The following is a 27,214-nucleotide window of genomic DNA, read 5'->3' as shown; positions in this document are numbered from 1 at the left end:
TAAAAATGTCTCATAAAAAAAAAAATAAATTAATTAATTAATTAAAAAAAAAAAAAGTCTCATAATAATAAACTCACCATCATCTTTTTGCTGAACATGAACGACTCTCTGGAAACTGGCACTCACTGCATTGTACACATCTAACGCAGCAGCTTTCTTTGCAATTTGTCGTTTCAACAAATCTGGCAAACCACTCATGAGGAAGTCACGCTTTGCTTTAAACTGCACATCACAATCCTGAGACCTTTCAGATGCATCTTGGCTTTTAAGAAAATATGAGAAAAGGACAGCTAAGGTTATAAACACTTAAAAAAAATACACTATAAGAGAGTGGTGTTGATGTATCACGGCAGGCTCCTACATGAATGTTCGTAACAGTTCAAACTATTTACTTAACAGGGGTGCATATGAATATATGCATATTATACCTAAATAAAGTTGATTTTAAAAAATATGTGTGTGTATGTTGTGTACCAAGCACGTGTACTTAGGCACAAAATAACATATAATGTTTATGTGATGTTTGGAAACAGACAAAAAATAACCAATGGCAACAGAAATCAACTAGCCGATGGTAACATCAACCAGAATGCTGACAAACTTTTGCTCTTGTGCCCAGGACACAGAAGAAGAAAAAGTAAACCAATCGGGAGTAAAAGAAAGATGCTATATCCGGATATAATATACTTGTCAGAACTGTGTGCTTAAGATATGTGCATTTAACAATAGGCAATTATTCCTCAATAAAACTGAAACAGGAAAAAAAAGAAAAAATAACCTCAACTCATGTCCCTAAACCTGGTCTTCTTCCATTGTGCCACCCACTGGCCCAGATCAGAACTTAGGTGTCATCTTTCCACCTTCAACTCTCCCACCCCCAGCCCCTGTGTCTAATTAATCAAGAATACTGGAATGGGTAGCCGATCCCTCCTCTAGCGGATCTTCCTGATCCAGGAATCGAACCAGGGTTTCCTGCATCACAGGCGGAATCTATCAACTGAGCTATCAGGGAAGCCCAATTAATCATAAAGGGTTCTTAAATTTATCTCCTAGGGAAACCCCTGGTGGTTCAGTGGTTAGGACTTCAAGCTTTCACTGCCAAGGGCACAGGTTCAATCCCTGGTGGGGGAACTAAAACCCCACAAGCCACATGGTGTGGCGAAAAATAAACAAATAAATGTATCTCCTAAAATCTTTCACACATCCTCTCCAATACTTGAGTCCACACTTCCTCCTGTATCCACTCTAATCCCTCCTCCATCCCATTCTCTGTACAACAGCCAAATGAATCCAGCAGTCAGATTAAACTTTCAAAATTCAAATGCTTAAGTTTCATTCATGTTTAAAACCCTCTGACTGCTTTTCATTGCTCTTAGCATAGTGACAAAATCCATTCATGTGTCCTAAAGGTTCTACCCACACGGGCTGGTACCACCTCTCCAGCATAATCTCACACTCTGCTCACTGTGCTCAAGTCACAGGGACATTCCTTCAACTTCCTGTATTTACCATGCTCCTTGCAGTCACAGGGACCCTAGATGGTCCCTCTGGATGGACCACTGCTCCTCCCCAATGAACTCCTGCTCCTTCAGTTCAGGCATCATTTCCTCAGCAAATCCTTTCTTAACCAGACCAAATCTACTTAATAAACTTTGTACCTCTCCTTAACACAACTCCATTTCTTCACTTGTTGACTCAATTAACACTTAATCAGAGATCATCTTTCCTCTAAAGTGTAAGCCTCAAGAAGACGGTGTGTGTGTGCTAAGTCACTCAGTTGTGTCTGACTCTTTGAAACCCTGTGGACTGTAGCCTTCCTCTGTCCATGGGATTCTCCAGGCAAGAATACTGGAGTCGGGTGCCATTTCCTTCTCCAGGGGATCTTCCTGACCCAGCGATCAAACCTGAGTCTCTTATGTCCCCTGCATTGGCAGGCAGGTTCTTTACTGGTCAAGAAGATGGGGAATGTGTCTTACTTCCATGATATTCCTAGTATCAAACACAGTGCCTGGTACATAATAAATATTTAAATATTTTTCAAAGTTCATAAACCAGTTTTTTGGTATTTTTGGTTTGCCTATTTATTTTTCCACTAGTGTGTCTAAAGATGGCCACAAAATGTTTGCAAAAGATCAAGATCTTCAAATTGCAGTTGTAGCAATGTCAACATTATCATCTTTTAAAATGGACTTATTAAAGCTTCAAATGATAGTTTAAATCTTTCTCATCAAAGTAAATGAATACAAAATACATTCCATAGAATATTTTGGCATTTTAAAATCTGTATCACACTGACCTGCTTTCATCAAAACCAAGGGCAGGATCAGCTGTCTTCTGAGTCTTTCTAGTAAGAAATAAAGGTGCGACTTTCACTTTTCCTTAGAAAAATAAATACTTAGGTTAGTATTAAGGCTTATCATTTCCACTTACCTTCAATTACTTTCAGAACTCTTTAAAAATTTTTTTAACTAAAATTTTTCTATATAATGAGTTGGGTCTCTCAATCTGGAAATATCAATATCAGAATTTCTTGTGGAGCTTTTTTTTAAGTTACAAATTCCCACAACCCATCTCTAGAGACTCTTGGTCAGTAATGTCTAGGAAAGGACCTAAAAACTTAACATTTTAAAAAATTTACCCAGATGATTTTGATGATCAGTCAGCTTTCAGAATCACTAAGTTAACTGAGGCTAAACAGATACAAAGAAATGCAATCACTTAAAAAATACTCACTTACTCTTTGTAAAACTCTTTACTAACTACATTATAACTTCACTCATTTACTCATCAAAATAGAAATATTTAATATAATTAAAGGTTATAAAATAAGAAATTTAAATTTAAATTAAACTAAAATTCAGAACTATATAATCCCCCTCAAACCTCCTGTTCACCATCAATATTATCAAATCTGATTACCAGGGACATTTTTAGGAGTCTTGTTAAGTTTTTTTCCTAACACATCATTCAGACACTGAAGTTCCTTCTGATTTTTCTCAGGTTGCTTTACAGGAGGAGAACTTGAACTTATTATTATTACAGAGTCCTAAGACAGAATAAGAAAAAAAAATTTTAATAACCTACAGTTAATGTTATTACAATTTCAAAAAGATTATAGTGCTAGAAGTCATAGACAAGAAAATCAGATTAGCAATTCTATACATCTCCCTGTCAGAAACTATCTGATACAAAAAATACATGACATGAATGGCAGTAGTCTGTGCTTACGCCATACAAGTTCACATGATCATAAAGATTTATTATGATCATTGTTTTCTTTTTTAAAGAAGCAACTAACAAACTATATTCCAGATAAAAGAATCAACACAACCAAGCTATAAAAATTCTAGCTATCCCCTTTCAGAACTATATATCCTAGAAAAATATTAGATGAAGTTTGATAAGTACACATATGGTCAGTATATATCTCTGAGTATCTACTATGTATAGGCAGAAGCAGGCACTTGAAACACAGACAAATGAAACTAGAGATGGCATCAAGGTTAGAACCAGGGTTTAGTGGCATCAAGGTTAGAACCAGGGTTTAGGGGACAGAGGGAGAGCTAATTTATGAGTGGACAGTTTAACGTCCAACAACTGATGGACGTTAGTTGTGGTATTTCGTATAATGGGGTATTATTTGGCAATAAAAAGAAAGAAAACACTAATGCTACAACATGGATGAATCTTGAAACATTATGTGAAATGAGAGAAGGCAGATACAATGGACCACACATAGTATTATATGTGATAATATATCATTTGAATTAAATGTCCAGAATAGACAAATCTATACGGTTTGGCTAGGGCTGAGGGAGGGGAGATTGGGAGGTGACAGTTAAGGAAATGGGGGTTCTTTTGGAGGTATTAAAATGTTCTAAAATTGACTGTGGTGATGGATGCAAAACTATGACTGAATTGCATCCTTTAAACAGCAAACTATATGGTATGGAAATTACATCTCTCTAATAAAGCTATATATCTCTATAATAAAATTGTTGTTGTTGTAGTTTTTAAAAAACACAGAAGATGGTGGCATTTAGAGGATCTTAAAATCTGAGTCGGAATTACTTCAGTAGGACTGAGTACCTAATACACATTTCAAGCTGAAACTACAAACTGAAAAGAGTTAAAACTGTACCCTTTGGAGAGAAATGAATAATTTAGTAAGACAGAGTGAAAGGTGTGTATTTGAGGAAGGGGGTTGTTTTGAGGAAAGGTAAGAGCTAGTTCTGCCTATGAAGGGTCTTGAATGACTTGATAAGGATTCAGATTGTATTCTGTGGGCAAAAGACAGCCGAAGTCCTTTAAAAAAGAATGGAAAATTATATTCTTCCTACCACTTCAAGGCTTCCTACAAGTACTCTACCTTATAAGGGTTTCCTTCTCTCATTTCAAACAGAAGACAACAAAATTTATACCACTAAATATCTGTAATACTTACTTCTGTTTCTGATCTTTCAGGAAGCGTCTGATGTCTAGACGAACGCCTTAAAGGTGTCACTACTTCTTCAGTAGATTTTGACTTACTAATATGCAAAGCTTTTGCTTTTTCAATCAACTGTTTTGCTTTTGATACATTTTTTGAAGCACGGCTTACCTAAACACAAATGTGAAATAATAATTTAGGTTTCTGGCAAATATTTTATATTTAATAATAGAAAAATAGAAAAGATAAAACTTTAGAGACCCTAAAAAGACAGGAGGTTGTCAGGGGAAAAGGAAGGGACGAACAGGCAGAGCACAGAGGATTGTTAAGGCAGCAAAACTACTCTGGATGGTACTATTAATAGAATGGTGGATACATGTCAGTATACATTTATCTAAACCCACAGAATATGCAACACCAAGAGTAAGCCTTAACCTAAACTATGGGGACTTCCTTGGTGGCGGAATGGATAAGAATCTGCCTGCCAATACAGGGGACACAGGTTCGAGCCATGGACCGAGCAGATTCTACATGCCACGGAGCAACTAAGCCCATTCACCACAACTGCTGAAGCCGGAGCTCTAGAGCCTGGGCCCCAGAGAGAATGGCAGGCACCGCAACAAAAAGTAGCCCCCACTTGCTTCAACTAGAGAGAGCCCTTGCAAAGCAAGTCCTAAATAAATAAAAATTTTTTGAAAGACTTAAAAAAATAAATAAATAAACCATGGACATTGGGTGATAATGATGTGTCAGTGCAAGTTCATCGATGATAACAAATGTACTATTCTGATATTGATAATGGGGGAGGTTTTTGCCTGTGTGGTAGCAGAGGGTATCTGGGAAACCTGTACCTTTTGTTCAGTTTTGCTATGAGCCTGAAAGTGTTCTAAAAAATGAAGTCCACTAAGTATATACATAATAGAAAAATATAATCACAGATCACATCAAATAAAGGATCAAAAAAAAATACCTATTCAAATTTTACCATGGAAAAGAAATTAAAATGTATCTAACTATACTTCGTTTGCCTTCATTTTTTTACTTGAAATCTATCCAGATAAATATAATTACATTTGTAAAAAAAACACCCAGAAAGATGACTGTATATAAATTTTTTTTTAAATAGATGTCTGTATAGATTGGAATTGTTGGTTATTTCCATCTTCATGGCATCTTTTCTTTGTTTTCAGTCACTTATAAGCTGAATCCTTTAGAGAGAAATTGAAAAGGTAGTAGGCATAGAAAAGAGCACTAGAAAAGAACAAAGTCTACTCTGCAGGTCTGACTCTGTCACTGGTGTACTAAGCAACTTTGTGTATTTAAATATTATCTTCCAGATAATGTGTTTTCCATATTTTGAGTTTTACAAGGTCTTACATTTGGATTAAAAACATACTGCAAACAAGCTATAAAAGTTTACATTATACGATCTCTTTTAAAAATGATATATCTATTTAAGAATAGGAAAAAGTTTCGAGTAATAAACTCATAACTATTAAAAGTGGGTTACCCTTACAGAATAAGAGACAAAAAATTTTAAAAAGCTTTTACTTTTATATGTGTATACTACTGTGATTTTTAAATAAATGTTTGCCATTTCTTCAAAACTTTTTAAATGTTTTTAAAAAATGTTAAAGAAAATAGGCATAAAAAAATAAAAATAAAAAAAGAACAGGCATGGATATTCAGTACCTAAGGAGGTTAGGAATGTTAGGAATTTGCTTTACAGGAGTAGAGTGATAGATATCTATTGTTCTGGTAGCAAAATTTTTGACAGGCTGGTGATATTATTATTAGGGTAATAATCCAGCTAAATTTAAATTAACAACTCCATCACTGAACCAGTTAACAAAGAGATCTGTTTTAGTAAATGCGTGGGGAAAAAATACACATGCATTTTGGCAAATTCTGCTATTACTTGAAATTGTTTTTTTTTTTTAATAGTTATTTTTCTGATAAAAGTTTTTAAAAGTTCTATTTATAGAAAAACAAAAAACAGAAAAATGAAGAAAATTAAAATCAACCATAATCCAATCACCTCAAAAAGCAGTCATTGCCAATACCCTCCTTTGTGACTGAGCTGCCTGTCCTCCCAGCTCTCACTTACTCCTAATATAACAGGACTTCCATCCTGACAGTTCTCTACTTTCTTCCTATTTATCAGCTTCTGGTAGCCCTCTTCCCATGCCCCCAGCTTAAAATGCACTGTGTGTCACTCCAACTCTCAAAAATGTTTTAACCTTCTTTGGCACCACTGTCCTTCACAGGAGGGCTAAATATTCACTTCATGAGGTTAATGGTATGAGTACTAAGCATAATTCCTGGAACGTGGTAAGCTGTCAAAAAAGAAAAAAAAAAAAAAGGACAGCTGCTAAAGAAAAACAAAGGAGATACCAACTTTCTGTGGCAGGGGCGTTCTCCCAAGGATGACATGAGAATCACCCTGGTAGCTTTTTAGATACACACACACTTGTATCTACTCACCCAAGAAAGAATTTAATTCTCTCATGGAGGGGATAAGCAGTTATTTTACGAAAGTAGTTAAACTATTCCTACACATTCTCCTTTCAGGATAGTGGTTTTCAACTGGGGGTGGTTTTTCCCTCCAGTGGATATTTAGCAATGTCTGGAGATATTTTTGGTTGCCAATGCTGGGTGAGTTGGACTGCCACTGCCATCTCATCTGTAGATGCCAGGGTTACTGTTTAACACCCTATAAAGCATGAGACAGTCCCCCACAACAAAGAATTATCCAGCCAACAGTACCAGGGTTGAGAGACCCCACTTTTTAGCCTCTAATCTATAGAAACAAAACAAAAATTCAACCATGCTTATTTCTGTAAGCAGCCTTAAGGAAAATAATTGGAATATAAGTATGATTAAGAAAACCTTTTCTAAGTAAACTACATGGTCTTTATCAACTGCTTTCATCTCACAATAAGATATATTGATCTCTTAATAAGCCAACTCACAGAATGAATCATCTAAAATAGTAAAGGGTTGTAGTTAACATAAACCAGTCTATGAATCATGTGAATCTTCTTTTGGCGTATCACTTCCAAAAGTAGCGGTTGTTGTTTTAGAAAACAGAATACACTTACAGGACTCCCTAATATTTCAATTACCTTTCTAGTCTGAGTCTCAAAATCTTCATCAGCAGCTTCAGATTTCTTAGACCTTTTCTTAGATTTTTTCTTAGATTTTTTTGGAGTACTAATTCTGGTGAATTTCATTCTGAAAGCAAACCAGAAAGATATTGACAAATATTTTTATGATTGTAATGTCTAAGAATTTCAATTAAATATAGTAAACAACTAACTAGAGCTCTAATTTCTGGACAGTTCTGAAGTAAAAAACAAAAAAAAATTAAACCCTCCATCAGCTTCAAGTTACTGGTTCAAATGTAAGCCAAACTCAATGTTAAACTCTTAGAAAACATAAAGCTTCTTTTGTAAATCCTAAGTTTTCCAGAAAATTAGCCCCTAAGATCTTTCTTATCTTCCCTGATAGTTCAGTTGGTAAAGAATCTGCTTGCAATGCAGGAGACACCGGTTCTATCCCTGGGTCAGGAAGATCCCCTGGAGAAGGGATAGGCTACCCACTCCAGTATTCTTGGGCTTCCCTTGCGGCTCAGCTGGTGGAGAATCTGCCTGCAATGTGGGAAACCTGGGTTCTATCCCTGAGTTGGGAAGATCTCCTGGAGAAGGGAAAGGCTACCCACTCCAGCATTCTGACCTGAAGAATTCTATGGACTACAGTCCATGGGGTCAGAGATGGACACAACTGAGCAACTTTCACTCCACTTCACTTCACTTCACTTCAAAATCTTTCTTACATTGGCCAGAACCAGCATGCAAGTATATATCTCATAGTATATGTCTCAGTTTACCTAAAATTCTATAACTTATAACTTATTTTTAATCTCATGCTTGCTAAATGCACAGATTTCTTATTTGAAGGATATTCCTCCAGGAATTAGCAACTATGATAAACAAGAGTGTAAAGCTCATCTGAAATACATAAAAGCTCTTCTGAAAGCATGCCTGACTTTAAGTATGGAAAATAAGCAGCATTTTTGAAACTCTGTTTTCTTTTTCTTATAAATAAGCTGTGTTCTAGGGGAAAAAAACAAACAAACTATTCTCCAGTGCTTGACATCTTTTCCTTCGAATCTAATAACTTACATAGAATATTCAGAACTTGAGAACAAAACAGAACTTTTACCTAATAGGACTCTCTGAATCAGAGGGTTTTGTTATTAATTCTGCTGTATATAAGCGATGCTTCTCTGATAAACTGGCTGCTTTTGGAGTAGAAGCTTTGACTGGACTATCCTCTTGTGCATCTTCAGAATCAGTACCTTGAATGACTACTGTAGCAGGAGTTCTGCTACTTCTTACAGATCTTCTGCTTGACTTGGGTGTAGAAACATTTCCCAAGCTGTCTTCAGTCTCAGCTTTAGACTGTATAACCTTATCCTTAACTGGTAAACTGGTTTTTCTTGAAGACTTATTATTACACGGAGAGGAAATCTTTAGAGGGTCATCATTTGCTGTACGTTCACAAACAAGGCTTTCCTTGTTAAATAATGTGCTGCTTTCGAAAAGTTCTGTTTTCTTTTGTCTTAAACTCATTCTAAGCCTGTTTGATTTTGCTTCTCTTTGCTTCTCTTTAAAGGAAAGAGTTGTTTCTTTTTCCTGAGTATTTCTCTCTCTATTTTCAGCTGGAATACCACCAGTCTCTAACATTTTTTTATTATTTTTCTTCAGTGTTTTACTTTTCTCCTTAGGAAAACTTCCTTTATCACTGTGGGGCTGTGAACTGCCATGATTTGAAACCATTTGGATATTAGGATTTTCCATGACTTTTTTAGAATTATTATCTCTTTCTTCCTCATTTAAAGATTTTTCATTGAGCTCTTTCTGCTTATCAGAAGACTTTTTGACTCCATTTTTAAGCGTATCTGATACTGGCTGCCTAAATGCTTTCATAAACTGTTGTCTTTCTTCCAGAGTGCATTTAGGTTTCACAGCATCAGAGCTTCCAGCTTCCAACACCGCCAATTCTAATTCTTCCTCATGTATAACAACGTTAGATTTTCTTTTCTGAACTGCCTGTTCATTCTCAGGATCAGACAGACTACTTTCCATTTCCACCTGCTTTTGTTTCAAGAAAATGGAGGGTATTTTCCCTGTCTTTTTCGGGGGGATGGGGTGAACTTGTGCAAGAACAGTGACTGTCTTAAAGCGGGTCTGTTGGGAAATTTCATAGGTTTCGGGGTCACTCATACAACCACTTCTGACTGTATCTTCAACAGTTTCAGAAGGAATACAAATTGACACTGTAGAGTCTGGTGTCTGCTCCACTTTATTTTCCTTTTGACTTTTTAAAAATTCCTCATATGAGACAGTTATTGTACTGTCATTTAACAGGGCTATTTCAGTGATTTGATCTCTAGGCTCAGCATCATTCGCAGTACTTTTGATTTCATCAGTTAGGCAAGGCCTTATCTGTTTACTATCATTACCATCTTTTTTAAGGAGATTTAGTTCCTCTGCTAAGGGTAAGCTTTCAGATAGATCTATAACCTCCCTGTGCTTCCTTTTTCTCAATGTTCTGCAATTGATTTTTGAGGGCCCATGTTTAGGATTTACTTTCTTAGACCTTTTTTTGGAGGTCATAGTGCTTGATTGTTTTTTGAGACTTTGGATACTTTCTGCAAGTACCTCGCCGACATGTTTCTTGTCAAGTAAAGCGGAAGTACTACTTTCCACAAAATCGTTATCTAAACTACAGTCTTCTTTGCTCTCATCACTGTTAATTCCAATTGGAGTTTTATGTTCAGTTTTAATACTACTTAGCCGATGAGATAAATTTAGTCTCTTTCTTCTCTTCTTACACTCTGTATTTGAGGGCATTTCCAAACAGTCTTTGCCGCTGTCAGCACGGAATGGTGTGGATGACTTTGTCTTGCACTTTTTTGTTGTCTGAGTCTTCTCATTTGTGAATGAAGTCTTTCTAAAGTAATCCAGAATATTATTGGACTTGGGTGGAGAGAAAACCCTGTCTCCAGTCTTCCCCATGGGTGATAAATACTTGATGATTGTTCTGCAAGAAGTTCTGTCATCATCTTTCCTTCGCTTCTTGCATGCCTATCAATTTAAAAGAAGAAAAAAAGTCTTATTTCAAGCAAAATACTATAAAGTTTAAACAGATTTATTACTTTATGTAATGGGATAAAAAAAAGAAGGCTTCCTTCCTTGATAAACACGATATATTAGGAAGAAAAAAAACTTTAAACTTAAATCTACAATCAAATCTCAATGTCACACTGAGTTACACAATTATAACTTATGTACTTTATGTATACTTCAATAGAAAGTTTCAAGGACACTATATTTGTGTACAAATACATTAATTACTGTTGGCCTCTGTTCACTTAATAACCTTCAAATAGTACCACACACTCCAACAGAATGTGCAATGAACAAGTCACATACAAACACGTAAAGTCTGATCCATGATAGAAACTTTATAAATAGTTTCCATTCCCTTTATGGTTTTTTAGCTAAAAGTAAATAAATTATTCTAACTATTTCCAAGAAACAGGTACACAGTGAACAAGCCTAGGATCCCAAAATTTACTAATTAAGCAAAAATGATAGTGGGCACTTACTACAAATAATTAAGATTTTTCAGTATTTTAATATGCTATTAAAACAAAAAAAGATGCTTGCTCCTTGGAAGAAAAGCTATGACTAACCTAGAGAGCATATGAAAAAGCAGAGACATTACTTTGCTGACAAAGGTCCGTCTAGTCAAAGCTATGGTTTTTCCAGTAGTTACGTATGGATGTAAGAATTGAACTATAAAGAAAGCTCAGCACCAAAGAATGGATGCTTTTGAACTGTGGTGTTGGAGAAGACTCTTGAGAGTCCCTCAGACTGCAAGGAGATCAAATCAGTCAATCCTAAAGGAAATCAGTCCTGAATATACATTGGAAGGACTGATGCTGAAACTGAAACTCCAATACTTTGGCCACTTGATGAGAAGAACTGACTCATCTGAAAAGACCCTGATGCTGGAAAAGATTGAAGGCGGGAGGAGAAGGGGACAACAGAGGATGAGGTGGTTGGATGGCACCACCGATTCGATGGACATGGGTGTGAGCAAGCTCCAGGAGTTGCCTATGGACAGGGAAACCTGGCGTGCTGCAGTCCATGGGTCGCTGAGTCAAACATGACTGAGTGACTGAACTGAACTGATTAAAACAGTTACTGCCTTACTCCTACACTATTCATCGCCCTTATAAAAAATCTCCATCAGTCTTTTCGTTATTTTTAATTTCCTTCAGTTCATTTGTTAGAATAAACTTGTCAGAATAACAAGGGAAACTTTTGTTTAAAAAAAGATAAGTAATCAAGAAATTATATTTCTAGAAAATGTAAATGTATTATAAAGCTATCATGATTAAAGCATAGCACTGATGCATGAATATGCAATTTAATAGAACCGATTAGAAAACCAGAAAAAGAGATACTTAAGAATTGGCATATGATAATAATAGCACTCAAATCAGTGGGCAAAGAAGTAGTCAATAAAAAGTATTGGGGCAAATTTGGATAAATATAAGGCAAAATAAATTACAGACACATTAAAATTTTACCTCTTAAAATGAAGTGATAAATGTGTTAGAAGAAAATGCTAGCGAGTTGGTAATATTACTATCCTGAACTGGTATCAGAGGCGGTATACCATAGGCTCTGGAGTTAGGCAGATCTAAGTTCAAGTGCTGGTTCTGTCAACTACTAGTGTGGGACCTTAAGCAAATTACTTTTAATTTTCTAATTTACTTCTTCTAACCTAATTTAGATAGTTGGATGGCATCACTACTCAAAGGATGTGAGTTTCAGCAAACTCAGGGAGATAGTGAAGGACAGGGAAGCCTGGCATGCTGCAATTCACAAGGTCACAGAGTCAGACACAATTTAATGACTGAACAACAACCTAGTTTATCTTACTTTTAATTACTACTTAACCTGTCATCCGCAGAGTACAGATAATAACACCTCATTATAGAGTTGATATGCCCTTCCAATACTGAACAGTAAATATTATTACTATGAAATAACTCTCTAAGCTGGGCATCAAAAGCAGAAACTGTAACAAAAAGATGGGAAAACTGCCCAAACAAAACTGCCCAAGCAAGAACTGTGTGATTCCAGTATTAAAAGTTCTTTTTCACACCTAAGACAAGCAGAGCAACTGCCTTGATTTAGCAAACAAGCACCAGCATAACAACTAATAACAAGCAGACAACAGAACTCAATTCTAAAAAGAAAGTGTCCCAGTTACATAAGTGAATATACATCTTGGCTCACTTCAAGGACATACATACAGTGCATACATACATCAGACAGAATGCAAGCCTGAGATGAAAAGGTGTAAAAATATAGCAACCATCTACTTTAAGACGCTACTTCACTACTTCATGGTGTCAGAAGCTCTTTATAATAACTGCTAGTACATTTCACTGAAACTTGATGTACACAAGAGAATAACACATGGCAAGGTGGGACTCCTAACTGCAGTATCTTAAGCTATAGAAGAATGAGAAAGTGATTTTTAAATGAAGGGTTCTGTTTGATTCCTGTAGTGACAATCTAATCGGTATTCCTAGAGCAGGTGGGTTTGGGTGGATAAGTAGAACTAAAAGATTCTTTTCAACGTTAAAGTTCTCTGCTTCCTTATCAAGAACTCAAACCAGACCGTGGGATCCTTCATGACATTCATAGCATTAACCAAGTCCAAAACATCCAGTTCCAACATTTCAGGATCTGGGAACTGGTCCTTAACTAGGCATCCTGAAGTCCCCGCAAACATCTCACAATCCTAACGTTTGTCAGGACCTATCACATCTTCAAGAAACGATACACCCCAGCAATTGTTGAACACAATGTCACAACTCTTGTGGGGCCTTACCAGATCCCTCTTTGCCCTTATAGATCCTAAACCGGGATCACTCCTCACAAACGGAGATATTCAAGCTCACCTCAATCTCGTAGTCCTTCACCAGAGGGGGAGCAGCTGTCGCCGCCATGGCCAGGACCCCCACCATGCTCCTTGCTTTCCGGAATCCCAGTTCCTAGGACCTTGCGCGGCCCGGCACGGCTTGTCGGGAGGCCATGGAGGCGGCCGACTCCAGCAAGAGCGAGGACCTGGGCCGCGGGGTTCGCCTCGGACTCCCCCGGGTCCAAGACCAGGGGTGGTCGCAGAGGCTGGGCCCAGCTCAGCCGAGTCGAACGCGGGAAGAGGCGATGAGAAAGCGCGGGCAGCGAGAACCCTCGGGCGTGGTCGGTGAGCGCGGAGTGCCCCCAAGGCGGGCACTCCAGTCCTGAGTGATCGGGGCTAGGGGTCCCGCGGGAAAAGCAGGTCGAACGCAGAACCAAGCCCCCGGCTTCGGAGGGAGTTCTTGTCAATTGGGTTTTCGCGCCGACTGGAGCGCAAGGGGCGGGGCTTAGGTTGCTTCCGGAGGCTGCGCGGACGGTGAGCCGAGAGGGCCAAAATACTTCTTTGACAAGGCTGCGGGAGGCGGGACTGTTTGGTTGAGAATCTAAAAGTAGCGGGGAGTTTGCCGATTTCAAACCTCTAACGCCCAATTTCACGCTTGAGGATGTGCTTTGACTAAGTCCGTTGGTGGCAAAATTAAAACCGTATACTTTTTTTTTGGCCGCTTTGTGGAATCTTAGTTTCCCCACCAGGAATTGAACCAGCACCCTCAGTAGTGAAAACGCGGAGTCCTAACCACTGGACGGCCAGGGAATTCCCTAAAACCCTATGTCTTGATGCCCCAGATTAGCCCCTATTTAAAAGTGAAAATTCAAGAAATACCGGAAAAGAAAGATTAATTACACTCCTCCCACACGGACTAAAACGTTATTTTGGCGAAGCGTACTACCTCGAGACACGCCCTTTGGGGGATCCAAGATTTCGACTTTTTAGTCCGTTTTTTTTTTTTTTCTTTCCAGTTCTTTTTCTTATGTGTGTGTGTGTGTGTGTGTGTGTGTGTGTGTGTGCGACTTTCTAGTCCTAATTGAACTCATTTCTTCCTGTGGATTTTGTCCGCGCGAGCAGCTACGAGCCCACGGTCATCGCCTCAGCTGGCTGCCGTGTGTCCGAATTGTCCCTGGGTACCAGTAGTATGCTAGTTTGTAGTCACGATAATTTCATATATCTTTTGCATTGTTTTCATACATACTTTTAGCTTTGCATGTTTTAACATGACACTTGCAATTTACAGACTGTATTTTGTTTGAGTGCATAACTACACGATGTGTAAGAGCTGAAACAAGACATGTAAAAGATCTATCAAATGATAACGAGAAGCCACCTTGTTCATGGGGTTATACAAACTGATTTTAACTGTTAAGTAATTGTGTCTATCATTATGGTATTTGCTATTGTCTGGACAACATAAAGAGTACAAATGTCTCCAATGAAAGTAGAGGTAATTACATTCTCTTTGAAAATTGTTAACCCTGATAAGGTTAAACTTCTAAGTATAAACTGTTTTGTTGTTTTGGTTTGGTTTGTTTATAACTCTTGTAGAATAAGAACACGCTCTAGGACAGAGAAGAGGAGGAGCAAGAGGCGGAGCTAGAGTTGGGTGTGGGGGAGAAGGAAGAGGAATCGATTCGAAAATTACTGAAAAAAAATGAAAGTCTCTCTGATACGCACCCCCAAATTCAGTTTCTTCCTCTTAGCCGCAAAGGCAGCCCATATTACCTATTTGGTGGATAGTATTGCAGACTTTCTTTGGGGGATTCCCTGGTGGCTCAGACGGTAGAGAATCTGCCTGCAATGCTGGACACCCGGGTTGATCCAGAATTCCACGTATATGGATACATAATGTATGTAAAAGTACATATAAAATATCTGTAGAAAAATCTTTAGCTTTGTTTTTCTTTACATGGAAGGTGATAACCTAAATATCACTCACCAATTTTTTTTTTTCGTTGTCTTTAAGAGCTAGCCATGATACAGGTCCACTTGATTCATTCTCTTTCATTCCCGAGCATTTCACCCAACTATGCACCTTTTATTTATCCATTTCCTTAGTGATGATCGTTTAAATTGTCTTCAGTTTTCTGTTAGACAAACAGTGATTTGATGAACATTCTTGTCTCCTTGAACACAGTAGTGCTTTTCCAGGATACACACCTAGATGTGGAATTGCTGGTTTCTAGAGTTTGCAGTGCTTTTTAGTCTTCCAAAAAACTACACATTTAAAATGCCTTGTGCTAAAAAAATAAAATAAAATAAAATGCCTTGTGCTGTTAAGCATTTGCACTGAATTTATTTTTAGATACCAAGTTAGTATTTTACACAAATTTATTTAGGAGCTTATGGCATTTATTAATTTTAAATTAAATGAGTTGTCATATTTGTATGGCAATTTAGCATTTACAATGTGCCTGTGTTGTTTTCTACTATCTTCCTCATCTGGCTAATCCTTACTTTTAAAAATTATTATTAGCTTCTATATTCATCCAAGTAATGCCTGTATTTGGTTAAAAATGTCAAAGAGCCTCACAAAGCTTTTAATCAAAAAACACCTAATTTCTATTTCAACCCCCAGTTCTATTTCCCAGAGGCAACCACTTTCAAAATTCTTCTAGCACTATAAATATCTGCTTATCTTTAAATAATTCAATATCTTTACACAGCTATTTCTTGATCTAACAATTTTAAACAGTATTCACTAATGTTCTGTTATGGCGGTTGAGGATTTTATTCTCTTGTAACACCACCCTCCACTCTTCCTTTCCTCCCACATTCCCAATATAGCTAAATTATGAAGATTTGTGCACAAATGTTCCTAGACACTTTATTTGTAATAGTAAAAATCTGGGAACAACCTACAAACAGGTAAATTAATAAACATATCCATTCCATGGACTACTACTCAGCAGTAAAAAAAAAAAAAAAAAAAGAACTATCAATACATGAAATAACATGGATGAATCTCAAAATCCTTCTGGTGAGTAAAAGAAGCCAGATGAAAAAAGAGTATATACTGCATGATTCTGTTTTTCTAAAATTTGAGAAAATACAAATTAATTTCTACTGACAGGAAGCAGAGCATCATTGCCTATGTTCAGGAGTTGAAGAAGGCATGGATTACAAAAGAATGCATTACATGGAAAGTTTGGGGAGTGATAGAAATGTTTGTTATTTTGGTTATGGTAATGGTTCCCCATGAAAAAGTTAATCACATTATATGTTTTAAATACATGCAGTTTATTGCAAATCAGTTATACTCAATAAAGCTGTTTTTAAAAATTGTTAATGCTGATTGAAATTTTTCAGCATGGACAGGACTTATTAGTGGGTTCTACAGCAGGATGATCAGAAGATGAACCAGCATTTTCACTGAGGAATTTCCTAGTATTAAGAGATAGAGGTCTTTTCTCTGGATGACTTGGTTTCTCCAATCTATTTAGGGGCATGTGTGGGTGCTCAGTCGCTCAGTCTTCTCCAACTCTTTGCAGACCTATGAAATGTAGCCCACCACCAACCTCATCTGTCCATGGGATTCTCCAGGCAAGAAAACTAGAGTGGGTTGCCATGCTCTAGGGGATCTCTAGGGGATCTTCTAGGGGATCTTCCCAACCCAGGGATTCTTTACCACTAGTGCCATCTGGGAAACCCCTGTTTAAGGGCAGAGGTGTTTATATCTCATGTAGTTTCATGGAAGCAGTAGGGAGGAATCACCTTAAATGCATGGACTAGGGCAATGGACCTAAAATATCTAACTCTAATATTAACAGATATTCCCCAAGTTAGTCCCATAACTCATTGTAATGTGCTGTGTTATTCAGCCTTCCATCCATTCTATAAATATTGAGTATCTGATAGATCCCTGCTATGAACAAAGCAGCTGTACACAAAACAGACAAAAATTCCTCTCCTTTTAGGATTTATATTCTAGTTGGTAGACACATATGACACAAATGACAGATAAGTAAAATACATGGCGGTGAGTGATTGAAAGTCACCCAGTCTGGAGAAGGAAATGGCAACCCACTCCAGTATTCTTGCCTGGAAAGGTCCATGGACAGAGGAGCCTGGTGGGCTGCAGTCCATGGGATTACATGACTGAGCATGTGTGCACGAAGGTGGAGGGAGATGGGTTGGTAGCAATAAAGTGGCAGAACTAAAAAAAAAAAAAAAGTCACCCAGTCGTGTCTGACTCTTTGGGACCCCATGGGCTATACAGGTAAGATAGAGCTAAATGCTAAGGAGAAAATAGAGCAGGAAATAGGGTAAGAAGAGAAATGTCAGAATATAGGTTGTGGGTTTTTTAAGTGACTAAGTATTTTTAAAGGATATATACCCTGAATTTCCTTGGAGTCTTCAGGGGGGAGCCAGCCCATTTCTGAATGGTTCCTCTTCTGCAATTCTGGATATAAATTCTTGCAGTAGTCTTGGGCAATCACTACTCCACTTCCTATCTTCCAAAATTCATGGAACTCTCGAGCGCTTTTTGTGTTCTCTGCTGTTCCACTCTCCTTCATGGATCACTGCCTTGTCGTGGCTAAGAGGCTTGTGTGACTCAATGAAGCTATGAGGCATGCCATGCAGGACCACCCTAGTTGGATGGGTCATAGTGAAGAGTTCTGACAAAAAGTGGTCCACTGAAGGAGGGAATGGCAAACTAGTCCAATATTCTTGCTTCGAGAACCCCATGAACAGTATGAAAAGTCAAAAGGATGTGACATGAGAAGGCAAGACCCCCAGGTTGGAAGGTGTCTAATATGCTACTGAAGAAGAGCAGAGGGCAATTATGAATAGCTCCAGAAAGAATGGAGCAGCAGGGCCAAAGCAGAAATGACACTCAGCTGTGGATGTGTCTGGTGGTGAAAGTAAAGTCCTATGCTGTAAAGAACAATATGTCATAGGAACCTGGAATGTTAGTTTCACGAATCAAGGTAAGTTGGACGTGATCAAGCAGGAGACGGCAAGAATGAACATCGACATCTTAAAAATCAGTGAACTAAAATGGACACGAATGGGAGAATTTAATACTGATGGCCATTATATCTACTATTGTGGGCAAGAATCCCATAGTAGAAATGGAGTAGCCCTTATAGTCAACAAGAGTCCAAAATGCAGTGCCTGCAGGCAATCTCAAAAATGACAGAATGATCTCTGTTTGTTTCCAGGGCAAACCATTCAACATCACAGTAATCCAACTCTATGTACGCCCCAACCACTGATACTGAAGAAGCTGAAGTTGACCAGTTCTATGATGACCTATAAGACCTTATAGAAATAACACCAAAGAAAGACGACCTTTTCCTCATGGGATTGGAATGGAAAAGTAGGAAGTCAAGAGATAACCTGGAGTAACAGGCAAGTTTGGCCTTGGAGTACAAAATGAAGCAAGGCAAAGCTAACAAGAGTTTTGTGAAGAGAACCCACTAGTCATAACAAACACTCTCTTGCATCAGTGCAAGAGATGACTCTACATGTGGACATCATCAGACAGTCAATACCAAAATCAGATTGATTATGTTCTTTGCAGCCAAAGATGGAGAAGCTCTATACAGGTCAGCGAAAACAAGACCTGGAGCTGACTGTGGCTCAGATCATGAACTCCTTATTGCCAAATTGAGGCTTCAACTTTAGAAAGTAGGGAAAACCACTAGGCCATTCAGGTATGACCTGAATTAAATCCCTTATGATTATACAATGGAGGTGACAAATAGATTCAAGGGATTAGATCTGATAGAGTGCCTGAAGAATTATGGACAGAGGTTGGTAACATTGTACAGGAGACAGTGATCAAAACCATCCCAAAGAAAAACAAATGCAAGAAGGTAAAGCAGTTGTCTGAGGAAGTTTTACAAATAACTGAGGAAAGAAGAGAAATGAAAGGGAGAGGAGAAAGGGAAAGATACACCCAATTGAATGCTGAGTTCCAGAGAATAACAAAGAGAGATAAGAAGGCCTTCTTCAATGAACAATGCAAAGAAATAGAGGAAAACAATAGAATGGGAAAGACTAGAGATCTCTTAAAAAAAAATGGAGCTATCAAGGGAATATTTCATGCAAGGATAGGCATGATAAAGGATAGAGACAGTAAAGACCTAACAGAAGCAGAAGGGACTAATAGGTAGCAATGATCCAGATAACCATGATGATATAGTCATTCACCTAAAGCTTGACATCCTGGAGAATGAAGTCAACTGGACCTCAGGAAGAATTTCTAAGAACAAAGCTAGTGGAGGTAATAGAATTCCAGCTGGGCTATTTAAAATCCTAAAAGATGATGCTGTTAAAGGACTGCACTCAATATGTCAGCAAATTTGGAAAACAGCAGTGGCCACAGGACTGGAAAAAGTCAGTTTTCATTCCAATCCCAAAGAAAGGCAATGCCAAAGAATGTTTAAACTACCATACAGTTGCACTCATTTCACATGCTAGCAAGGTTATACTCAAAATCTTTCAAGCTAGGGTTCAGTAACACATGAACTGAGGACTTTGAGATGTACAAGCTGGGCTTAGAAAAGGCAGAGGAACCATAGATCAAATTGCCAACATTCATTGGATCATAGAGAAAGCAAGGGAATTCCAGAAAAACATCTACTTCTGCTTCATTGACTATGGTAAACCTTTGACTATGTGGCTCACAACAAACTGTGGAAAATTCTTACAGGACAGGAATACCAGACCACCTTACCTGTCTCCTGAGAAACCTGTATGCAGGTCAGGAAGTAATAGTTAGAATCAAACATGGAACAACTGACTGGTTCAAAATTGGGAAAGGAGTACAACAAGGCTGTATATCATCACTCTGTTTATTTAACTTCTATGCAGAGTACATCATGTGAAATGCCAGACTGGATGACTCACAAGCTGGAACCAAGATTACTGGGAGAAATATCAACAACCTCAGATTTGCAGATGATACCACTCTAATAGCAGAAAGTAAAGAGGAACTAGAGAACCTCTTGATGAGGGTGAAAGAGGAGAGTGAAAAAACTGGCTTGATCATGGCAACCAGTCCCTTCACTTCATGGCAAATTGAAGGGGGAAAAGTGGAAGCAGTGACAGGTTTTATTTTCTTGGGCTCCAAAATCACTGCAGACAGTGACTGCCACCATGATATTAAAAGACGCTTGCTCCTTGGAAGAAAATCTATGACAAACCTAGACAGCATATTAAAAAGCAGAGACACCACTTTGCCAACAAAGGTCCATATAGTCAAAGGTATAGTTTTTTTCAGTAGTCATGTATGGATGTGAGAGTTGAACCATGATGTAGCCTGAGTGCTGTAGAACTGATGCTTTCGAATTGTGGTGCTGGAGAAGACTCTTGAGCGTTCCTTGGACTGCAAGGAGATCAAACCAGTCAATCCTTAAAGAAATCAACCTTGACCATTCATTGGAAGGACTTATGCTGAAGCTGAAGCTCCAATACTTGGGCCACCTGGTGTGAAGAGCTGACTCATTGGAAAATTCTCTAGTGTTGGGGAAGATTGAAGGAAAAAAGGAGAGCAGGGTGACAGAGGATGAGATGGTTACATAGTATCACTGACTCAATGGACAAAAATTTGAACAAACTCTGGGAGATGGTGAAGGACAGGGGAAGGACAGTCTATGGGGTTGCCAAAAGTTGGTCACAACTTAGTGAATGAACAACAACAAAAACATGTGAAATCTTCTCAGACCAGGGGTTGAACCGGTGTTCCCTGCATTGGCAGGTGGATTCTTAACCATTGGACCACTAAGGAAGTCCCCTAATCCAGTTTTAAACTCCTTAAGTTGTTATTTTGATAGGTTTTCAGGAGGGAAAAGAGAGACCCACGTGGGGCCATGCCAAGAAAACCTTAAGACTCACCTCAGAAGCTACTTTTTCCAAGAAACTTTCCCTGATACCTTCTTCCTTCCACTTTACCTTTGGCTGGATTAGGCAGCAGGTTTCTGTGCTTCTTCTCATTGCATTCAATGTATTAGAATACAAATTCCTGTATTTGTCTTTGTATGATTCCCCCCATTCGACTATGAAGGCAAGTCCTAGGTCTCATTCCTGTTTTTTTTTTTTAGTAGTGCCTGTTTTTTTAATTTAATTTTATTTTTTTTAATTATTTATTTATTTTTTTAATTAGTTGGAGGCTAATTACTTCACAACATTTCAGTGGGTTTTGTCATACATTGATATGAATCAGCCATAGTCATTCCTGTTTTGATTCCCAATACTTGGCACAGAGTCAGACACATACCTTATACTCTTTAAATATTTTGTACATAAGTATGTGCTTTTACCTGGCCATATTAACCAGACTTTGGACACTCCTTGTAAGGAAGACATTTCCATTATTGTCAATTTTTAGAAATGTAGCTCACACATGTTTCCAAAATTGCTAGTCTCCTAAATAAAATTTTAGTGCTTTTTGGCAAATGACATGTACTCAGTACATGGAGAAAAATGGAAGATGTCATTTTCTCCCCAATATTATACCATTTTCTCTTGATAACCATCACTGTTGTTATTCTGGAATACACACTTCTCCCACTTGACTGATGTACTTGGCAGTGGTGGTTTAGTCGCTAAGTCATGTGTGACTCTTTGCGACCCCATGGACTGTAGCCCGCCAGGCTCCTCTGTCCATGGGATTTCCCAGGCAAGAATACTGGAGTGGGTTGCCACTTCCTCCTCCGGGGATCTTCTTGATCCAGGGATCAAACCCAGTTGAGATCTTCTGGAGATTTTCTGAGTACCTGTTAACCTTCTTAACCTGAACTCCATGGCCCTTACTTTGCTTAACTTCATCTCTCAATGTATTTCAGTCCTTCCTCTCCAGTCAAAGTGGTCTGCTCCTCCTTCCTTACAGAATCCACTTAGATTCCTGCCTGCCTTATATCCTTCCCCACTTGGTTCTGTCCTACCTGGGGTGCCTTTCCTGACTCCTTTTTGTTTAGTTGATGCCTTGATTCATTCCACAGATACTTGCTGAGCATCTGTGGAGTGCCTGGCTAGTTTAGGATAATTTCCCACTTTCTCCAGAAGTGCTTTCCTTTTCTAAACTTCTCTAATCTCAAGTGTCATTTACTTAGCACCAAACAATACGGTAGAAAGAACATGAGGGTCTGGCCCAGGAAAACTGAAATCTAGCCTCTAGTACAGATTCATTGTGTAACCTTGAGGCAGTCTATTTCTGAGGGAAAGCAAGTCTACCACACTCGGCCAGGGGTCAGGAAACCATGTGTGGTGTGTGCTAAGTCACTTCAGTAGTGTCTGATTCTGCAACCCTATGGCCTGTAGCCCTCCAGTTTCCTCTGTCCATGGTGTAAATCTGACCTACCACCTGTTTTAATTGGCCTCCTGAATGAAGAATGTTTCTTACCTTTTAAGGTAGTTGAAAAAAGATGCAAAGTATATTTTGTGACACATGACAATTAGGTGAAATTCAAATTTGTGTCCATAAGTATTATTTGCACATGGTCACTCCCACTTACTATATTGCAACGGAGGCCTTATGGCCAGCCAAGCTCCACATTTTCACTACCTGGCCGGTACAGAAAAAGCTTGTCTTGGAATTATGGCAGGATTGAGGTACCTACCGGGGGGCCCACGCTCAGGCCTCTGTCTTGACTCCTTTCTAAGACTACGAGCTTCTGGGTGGTGGGTGATCCCTCTGAGCCTGGTGACTGGCTCACGGTAACCTCCTAAACCACTGGCCGCTGCAGGAATGCTCGTTCACTGACTCAATGGACATGAGTTTGAGTAAACTCCGGGAACTGGTGATGGACAGGGAGGCCTGGCATGCTGCAGTCCCTGGGGTCGCAAAGAGTCGGGCACGACTGAGCGACTGAACTGAACTGAACTGAACTGAAAACAATAATTTAAGAGCCATTGGGGTTGAAATCCCGACGGCTTGAGAAAATTGATTCCTCTCTCTGTCCCTGTCTTTCCTCCTCTGTAGAATAGAGGTGTAAGAAGGCCTGGCAGTGAAAAGCCAGGAGATAAGTTGTGCGAAGTACTTCGCGAGGTGCAGTCATTAATCTTTCGTTGGCTCCAAGCAGACTGGGAGGAACGCCCGCGGGCCAGGTGCGGCGCAGGAGCGCCGCCGGGCAGGAGACGCAGGCGGCGCTGGGACCCTGACGCGGGTTTCGCGCCGCTGTCAATCAAGGCCTCCGCGGGGCGGGGCGGGGCGGGGCTTCCGCCTGCCCTCGGCGGTACCCGGCCGCTCGGCGGCGCCTGGGACAGTCGGGAACCGCGCCCGCCGCCGCCGGCCGCGCGGCCGGACGAGGGGACGATGGAATTGGAGCCCGAGCTGCTGCTGCAGGAGGCCCGCGAGAGTGTGGAGGCGGCGCAGAGCTACCGCCGGGAGCTGAGCCAGAGGCTGCAGGGGCTGCGGGAGGCGCGGAGGCAGGTCGGAGGGCCGCGCCCGCCGGGGCGCTGTGGGCCCCAGGGAGGGCGCGGGGTGCCCGGCGGTGGGCGAGCGCAGGGAAGGCTGCGGGGGGCGGGAGTGTCCGGACACTCTGAAGGGAGGAGGGAAGCGGCTCTGAAGGCGCTGGAGACCTGGCTGGGTGTGAGGAAGGGGGAGGTGGGCTCTGAAGGGGGTGGGGGGAGGGGGTCTTGAGAGGAAGAGACGCGTTTGGGGAATGGTGGGAGGGTGTGAGAGGTGTTTCCTAAGCTGTGTGGGGCGATGCTGGGGCTGCGAAGGACTGCGAGGTTGGGGGGAGTCAGGGATCGCAGCAGAAACCCAGGGCGTTGCAGAGAGTGGTCAAGATTGCGAGAGTTGGGGGCGGTGGAGGTTCTTTGGAAAACGTGCCTTGTGGATGGAGATTGAGTTTTGAGAGCTCGAGGGAAATGTAGGGCAGTGAGTTGGGAGAGCGCAAACTGGAGGCAAAATGGGCCGTGGAAGGGAAGGACTAAAGAGAGGGACAGAGACGGGAGGCGAAGCAGCAGAGTTAACACTAAATGAATGGAATTAGTGTCTGAAAGTAGTCTTTAATATCTCCTAATATCTTGAATGCATTAAAAAAAATTTAGCGGGATCCCATTCTAGCGAGTTTGGATTTTAAAGTGAAACTGTGTGGAAAGGGCAAGGAAGGAAAATGAAACCCTTGAGGGATGGGATACAAAAGTGTAGGGAAATGGAAAAACAGATTTAAAGACAAACGTGTCGAGAGGAGAAGCTAAATATACTTTCAAGTGACAGCAGTTATCTGCTCCGTGGGGACCTGGTCTTCAAAGATATAGGAAAGCCACATGGTTTTTCCACACCCTGGAACATACAGGGGAAAAGATATAACCCGCGGCCAGTGTGTAGTAGGACAGATAATCCTTGAGCAACTTAATTCAGGTGCTTAATAAGTGCTTTTTGAATCAGTGGGATTCCAGGTGAGTGGAATCATTTGAGTGAGTGGCATTTTTCTTCATCACGCTTGTCACTAATCTATTTGGTCATCCTAGTAGCGCTCATGCTGCAAAGAATCTGAAAATTACAACTAGTTGAATAGTGCTGTGATAAGAGTGCCTTTGGGTATTCTCATCACTAAGGTTACTCAACATGCTTGAGGTTTTATACATTTTAAAATTCTTGGAGATTTTTTAAAAATTTATTTTCACTTTTGACTCTGCCAGGTCTTCATTGCTTTTGTGCTGGGTCTTCGTTGCCTTTGCCTGGGCATTCTGTAGTTGCGGCAAGTGGGGGCTGCTCTCTAGTTGCGGAGCGCAGACTTCTCAGTTGCAGTGGCTTCTCGTGTTGCATAGCCCTCTAGAGCCAGAGGGCTTCGGTAGTTGCAGCATGCAGACTCAGTAGTTGTGGCTTAGTTGCTCTGCAGCATGTGGGATCTTCCTGAAGCAGGAATCGACCCAGTGTCCTCTGCGTTGGCTGGCAGGTTCTAATCCACTGTGCCATCAGGGAAGTCCTAAAATTCTTGTAGATTTTTAAATGAAGGCCAGGCATCATTTGTAGTTTAGTAGCAAATCTGAGAGGGAAATCTAGGTATGGTGATCCTGACTTGATGAATACTTTTTAAGGCCTTCCTATACATTCATCTTGATTTCCACTTCACAACATCTGTATTATTCCTTCTGCTATTGTGAAACAGAGGTTCTAAATCTAGGGTATGTTTGAAAAGAGATTTAAGTATCTCTTATTATATGATTAATGTTTCAGCCCGTTAAGATATCTTATATATGAATGAGACTCTTGTTTAACTGTATCAACAATTAAGAAACAGTAGAGTTGATAAAGAATTTACCTGCAGTGCAGGAGACACAGAAGACACCGGTTCGATCCCTGGGTCAGGAAGATCCCCTGGAGGAGGAAATAGCAACCCACTCCAGTATTCTTGCCTGGAGAATCCCATGGACAGAGGAGCCTGGGGTACTACAGTCCATGGGGTCGCAAAGAGTTGAACACAACTAAGCAACTAAATGCACACCCAGAGTTGATATTAAATGAATGAATGAGCTTAGCACCTGGGAGGAGTACTTATTAATTTCTCATGTGTTATTGAACACATTAAAACAATTCAGTATGATCTCATTCTGAGTTTCCAAACCTACATTCTTTAAAATTCTATGTCCAGCAATTTAAATACGGGACACACTTCCCTATAATTTAGTGGAGTTTGGTGTGGGGTTTCGTTTTGTTTTGGAGGCCCATTGTCTCGGGCTTGAAGCAGAAAACAGTAAGAGAACATCCGTTATGCTTAGATTCTCAATAACATTGCCTTCCAAGTAGACGGAGTAATATGGTAGTTTGCTTGTGTGAACTGAAATGTGTTTTGTGCCAGTTCCAGTGGCTTCTGGTTCTATTGGGCTGGCCAAAAAGTTTGTAAGATCATATGGAAAAACCTGAACAGACTTTCTCGTCAACCCAATAAAAGCTTTAATTCTCTCTCAGAGTTCTTTCTAGTGGGTTGTACACGTTTGGATTTGGAGAATAAGTCCTCTATCAACTTGCAATCTAAGGAGGATCTGTGTTACAAAAATGTTATCAAAATAAGCAGCTGCTTTTGTTTAGTGGTTAGGATATTTTTAGGGTTCCAGTCATTTTCAGAATAACTACATAAAATATATGGCTTTTCAGTCAAAGATTTTGTGTGGGGGATGAATGAGAGAGCAGAGAAAAAGGATGCTCCCTTCATATATATTTTTTACTTGCTGATTTTACTTCCTTATGGAATTTTAAAAATTGATGTATAATTTACAGACCATACAATCCATACCTTAAAATGTACAATTCAGCAGTTTTTAGTGTATTTGCAAAGTTGTGCAACCATCACCACTGTAGCTGTTTCCAGAACCTTTTCATCACCCCAAAAAAGAAATGCTTTCTGTCTCTCTTTGGATTTGCCTATTTAGCAAATGTCATAAAAATGAAACCATACCGAATGTGACCTCTTGCGACTGGCTTCTTTGACTTAGGCATAATGTTTTTAAGTTCATTCATGTGGTAGCATGTATCGATGCTTTAGTTCTTTTTGTGGCTGAATAATATTTTGTGGATAAAGCACGTTTTATGTTTCCATCCATCAGCTGATAGACATTTGGGTTGATTTCACTTTTTGGCTATTAGGACTAATGTTGCTGTGAACATTCATGGATGAATTTCCGTGTGGATATTTGTATATTTGAGAATATACTTAGGAACTGCTGGGTCATGTGGTAGCGCTTTGTTTAACGTTCTCAAGAAGTCTTGGCATAGTCTTTATCTTTGTTTTTGTTTCTTACCCTTTAAAAATCTCTCATGAAATTTGC

The 27,214-nt window shown here is 39.6% G+C and overlaps 2 protein-coding genes across 2 annotated transcripts in view; one reads left to right on the top strand and one right to left on the bottom strand.

Annotated features, from left to right (window-relative positions):
* Window positions 1-13,898, bottom strand: part of ATAD5 (ATPase family AAA domain containing 5) — a 35,022-nt gene extending 21,124 nt beyond the window's left edge. Inside the window, exons 1-7 of the mRNA XM_065909595.1 lie at window positions 13,482-13,898; window positions 8,654-10,581; window positions 7,555-7,663; window positions 4,445-4,600; window positions 2,920-3,046; window positions 2,297-2,378; window positions 78-262 (exon numbers count right to left, since the gene is read on the bottom strand). Coding sequence (XP_065765667.1) covers window positions 78-262; window positions 2,297-2,378; window positions 2,920-3,046; window positions 4,445-4,600; window positions 7,555-7,663; window positions 8,654-10,581; window positions 13,482-13,547 — 2,653 coding nt within the window. The 5' untranslated portion in view covers window positions 13,548-13,898. The remainder of the gene's footprint in view (window positions 1-77; window positions 263-2,296; window positions 2,379-2,919; window positions 3,047-4,444; window positions 4,601-7,554; window positions 7,664-8,653; window positions 10,582-13,481) is intronic.
* A 9,767-nt stretch (window positions 13,899-23,665) lies between these two features.
* The window catches only part of CRLF3 (cytokine receptor like factor 3), a 41,593-nt gene continuing 38,044 nt past the window's right edge, over window positions 23,666-27,214 (top strand). The window contains exon 1 of the mRNA XM_065910812.1: window positions 23,666-23,870. Within this exon, the coding sequence (XP_065766884.1) occupies window positions 23,754-23,870 (117 nt within the window). The 5' untranslated portion in view covers window positions 23,666-23,753. The remainder of the gene's footprint in view (window positions 23,871-27,214) is intronic.

The sequence above is a fragment of the Muntiacus reevesi genome, chromosome 18 (assembly GCF_963930625.1).
Source record: "Muntiacus reevesi chromosome 18, mMunRee1.1, whole genome shotgun sequence".
NCBI lineage: Eukaryota > Metazoa > Chordata > Mammalia > Artiodactyla > Cervidae > Muntiacus > Muntiacus reevesi.
Note: the sequence above shows the minus strand (reverse complement) of the source record. Positions and strands in the feature narration are given on the sequence as shown.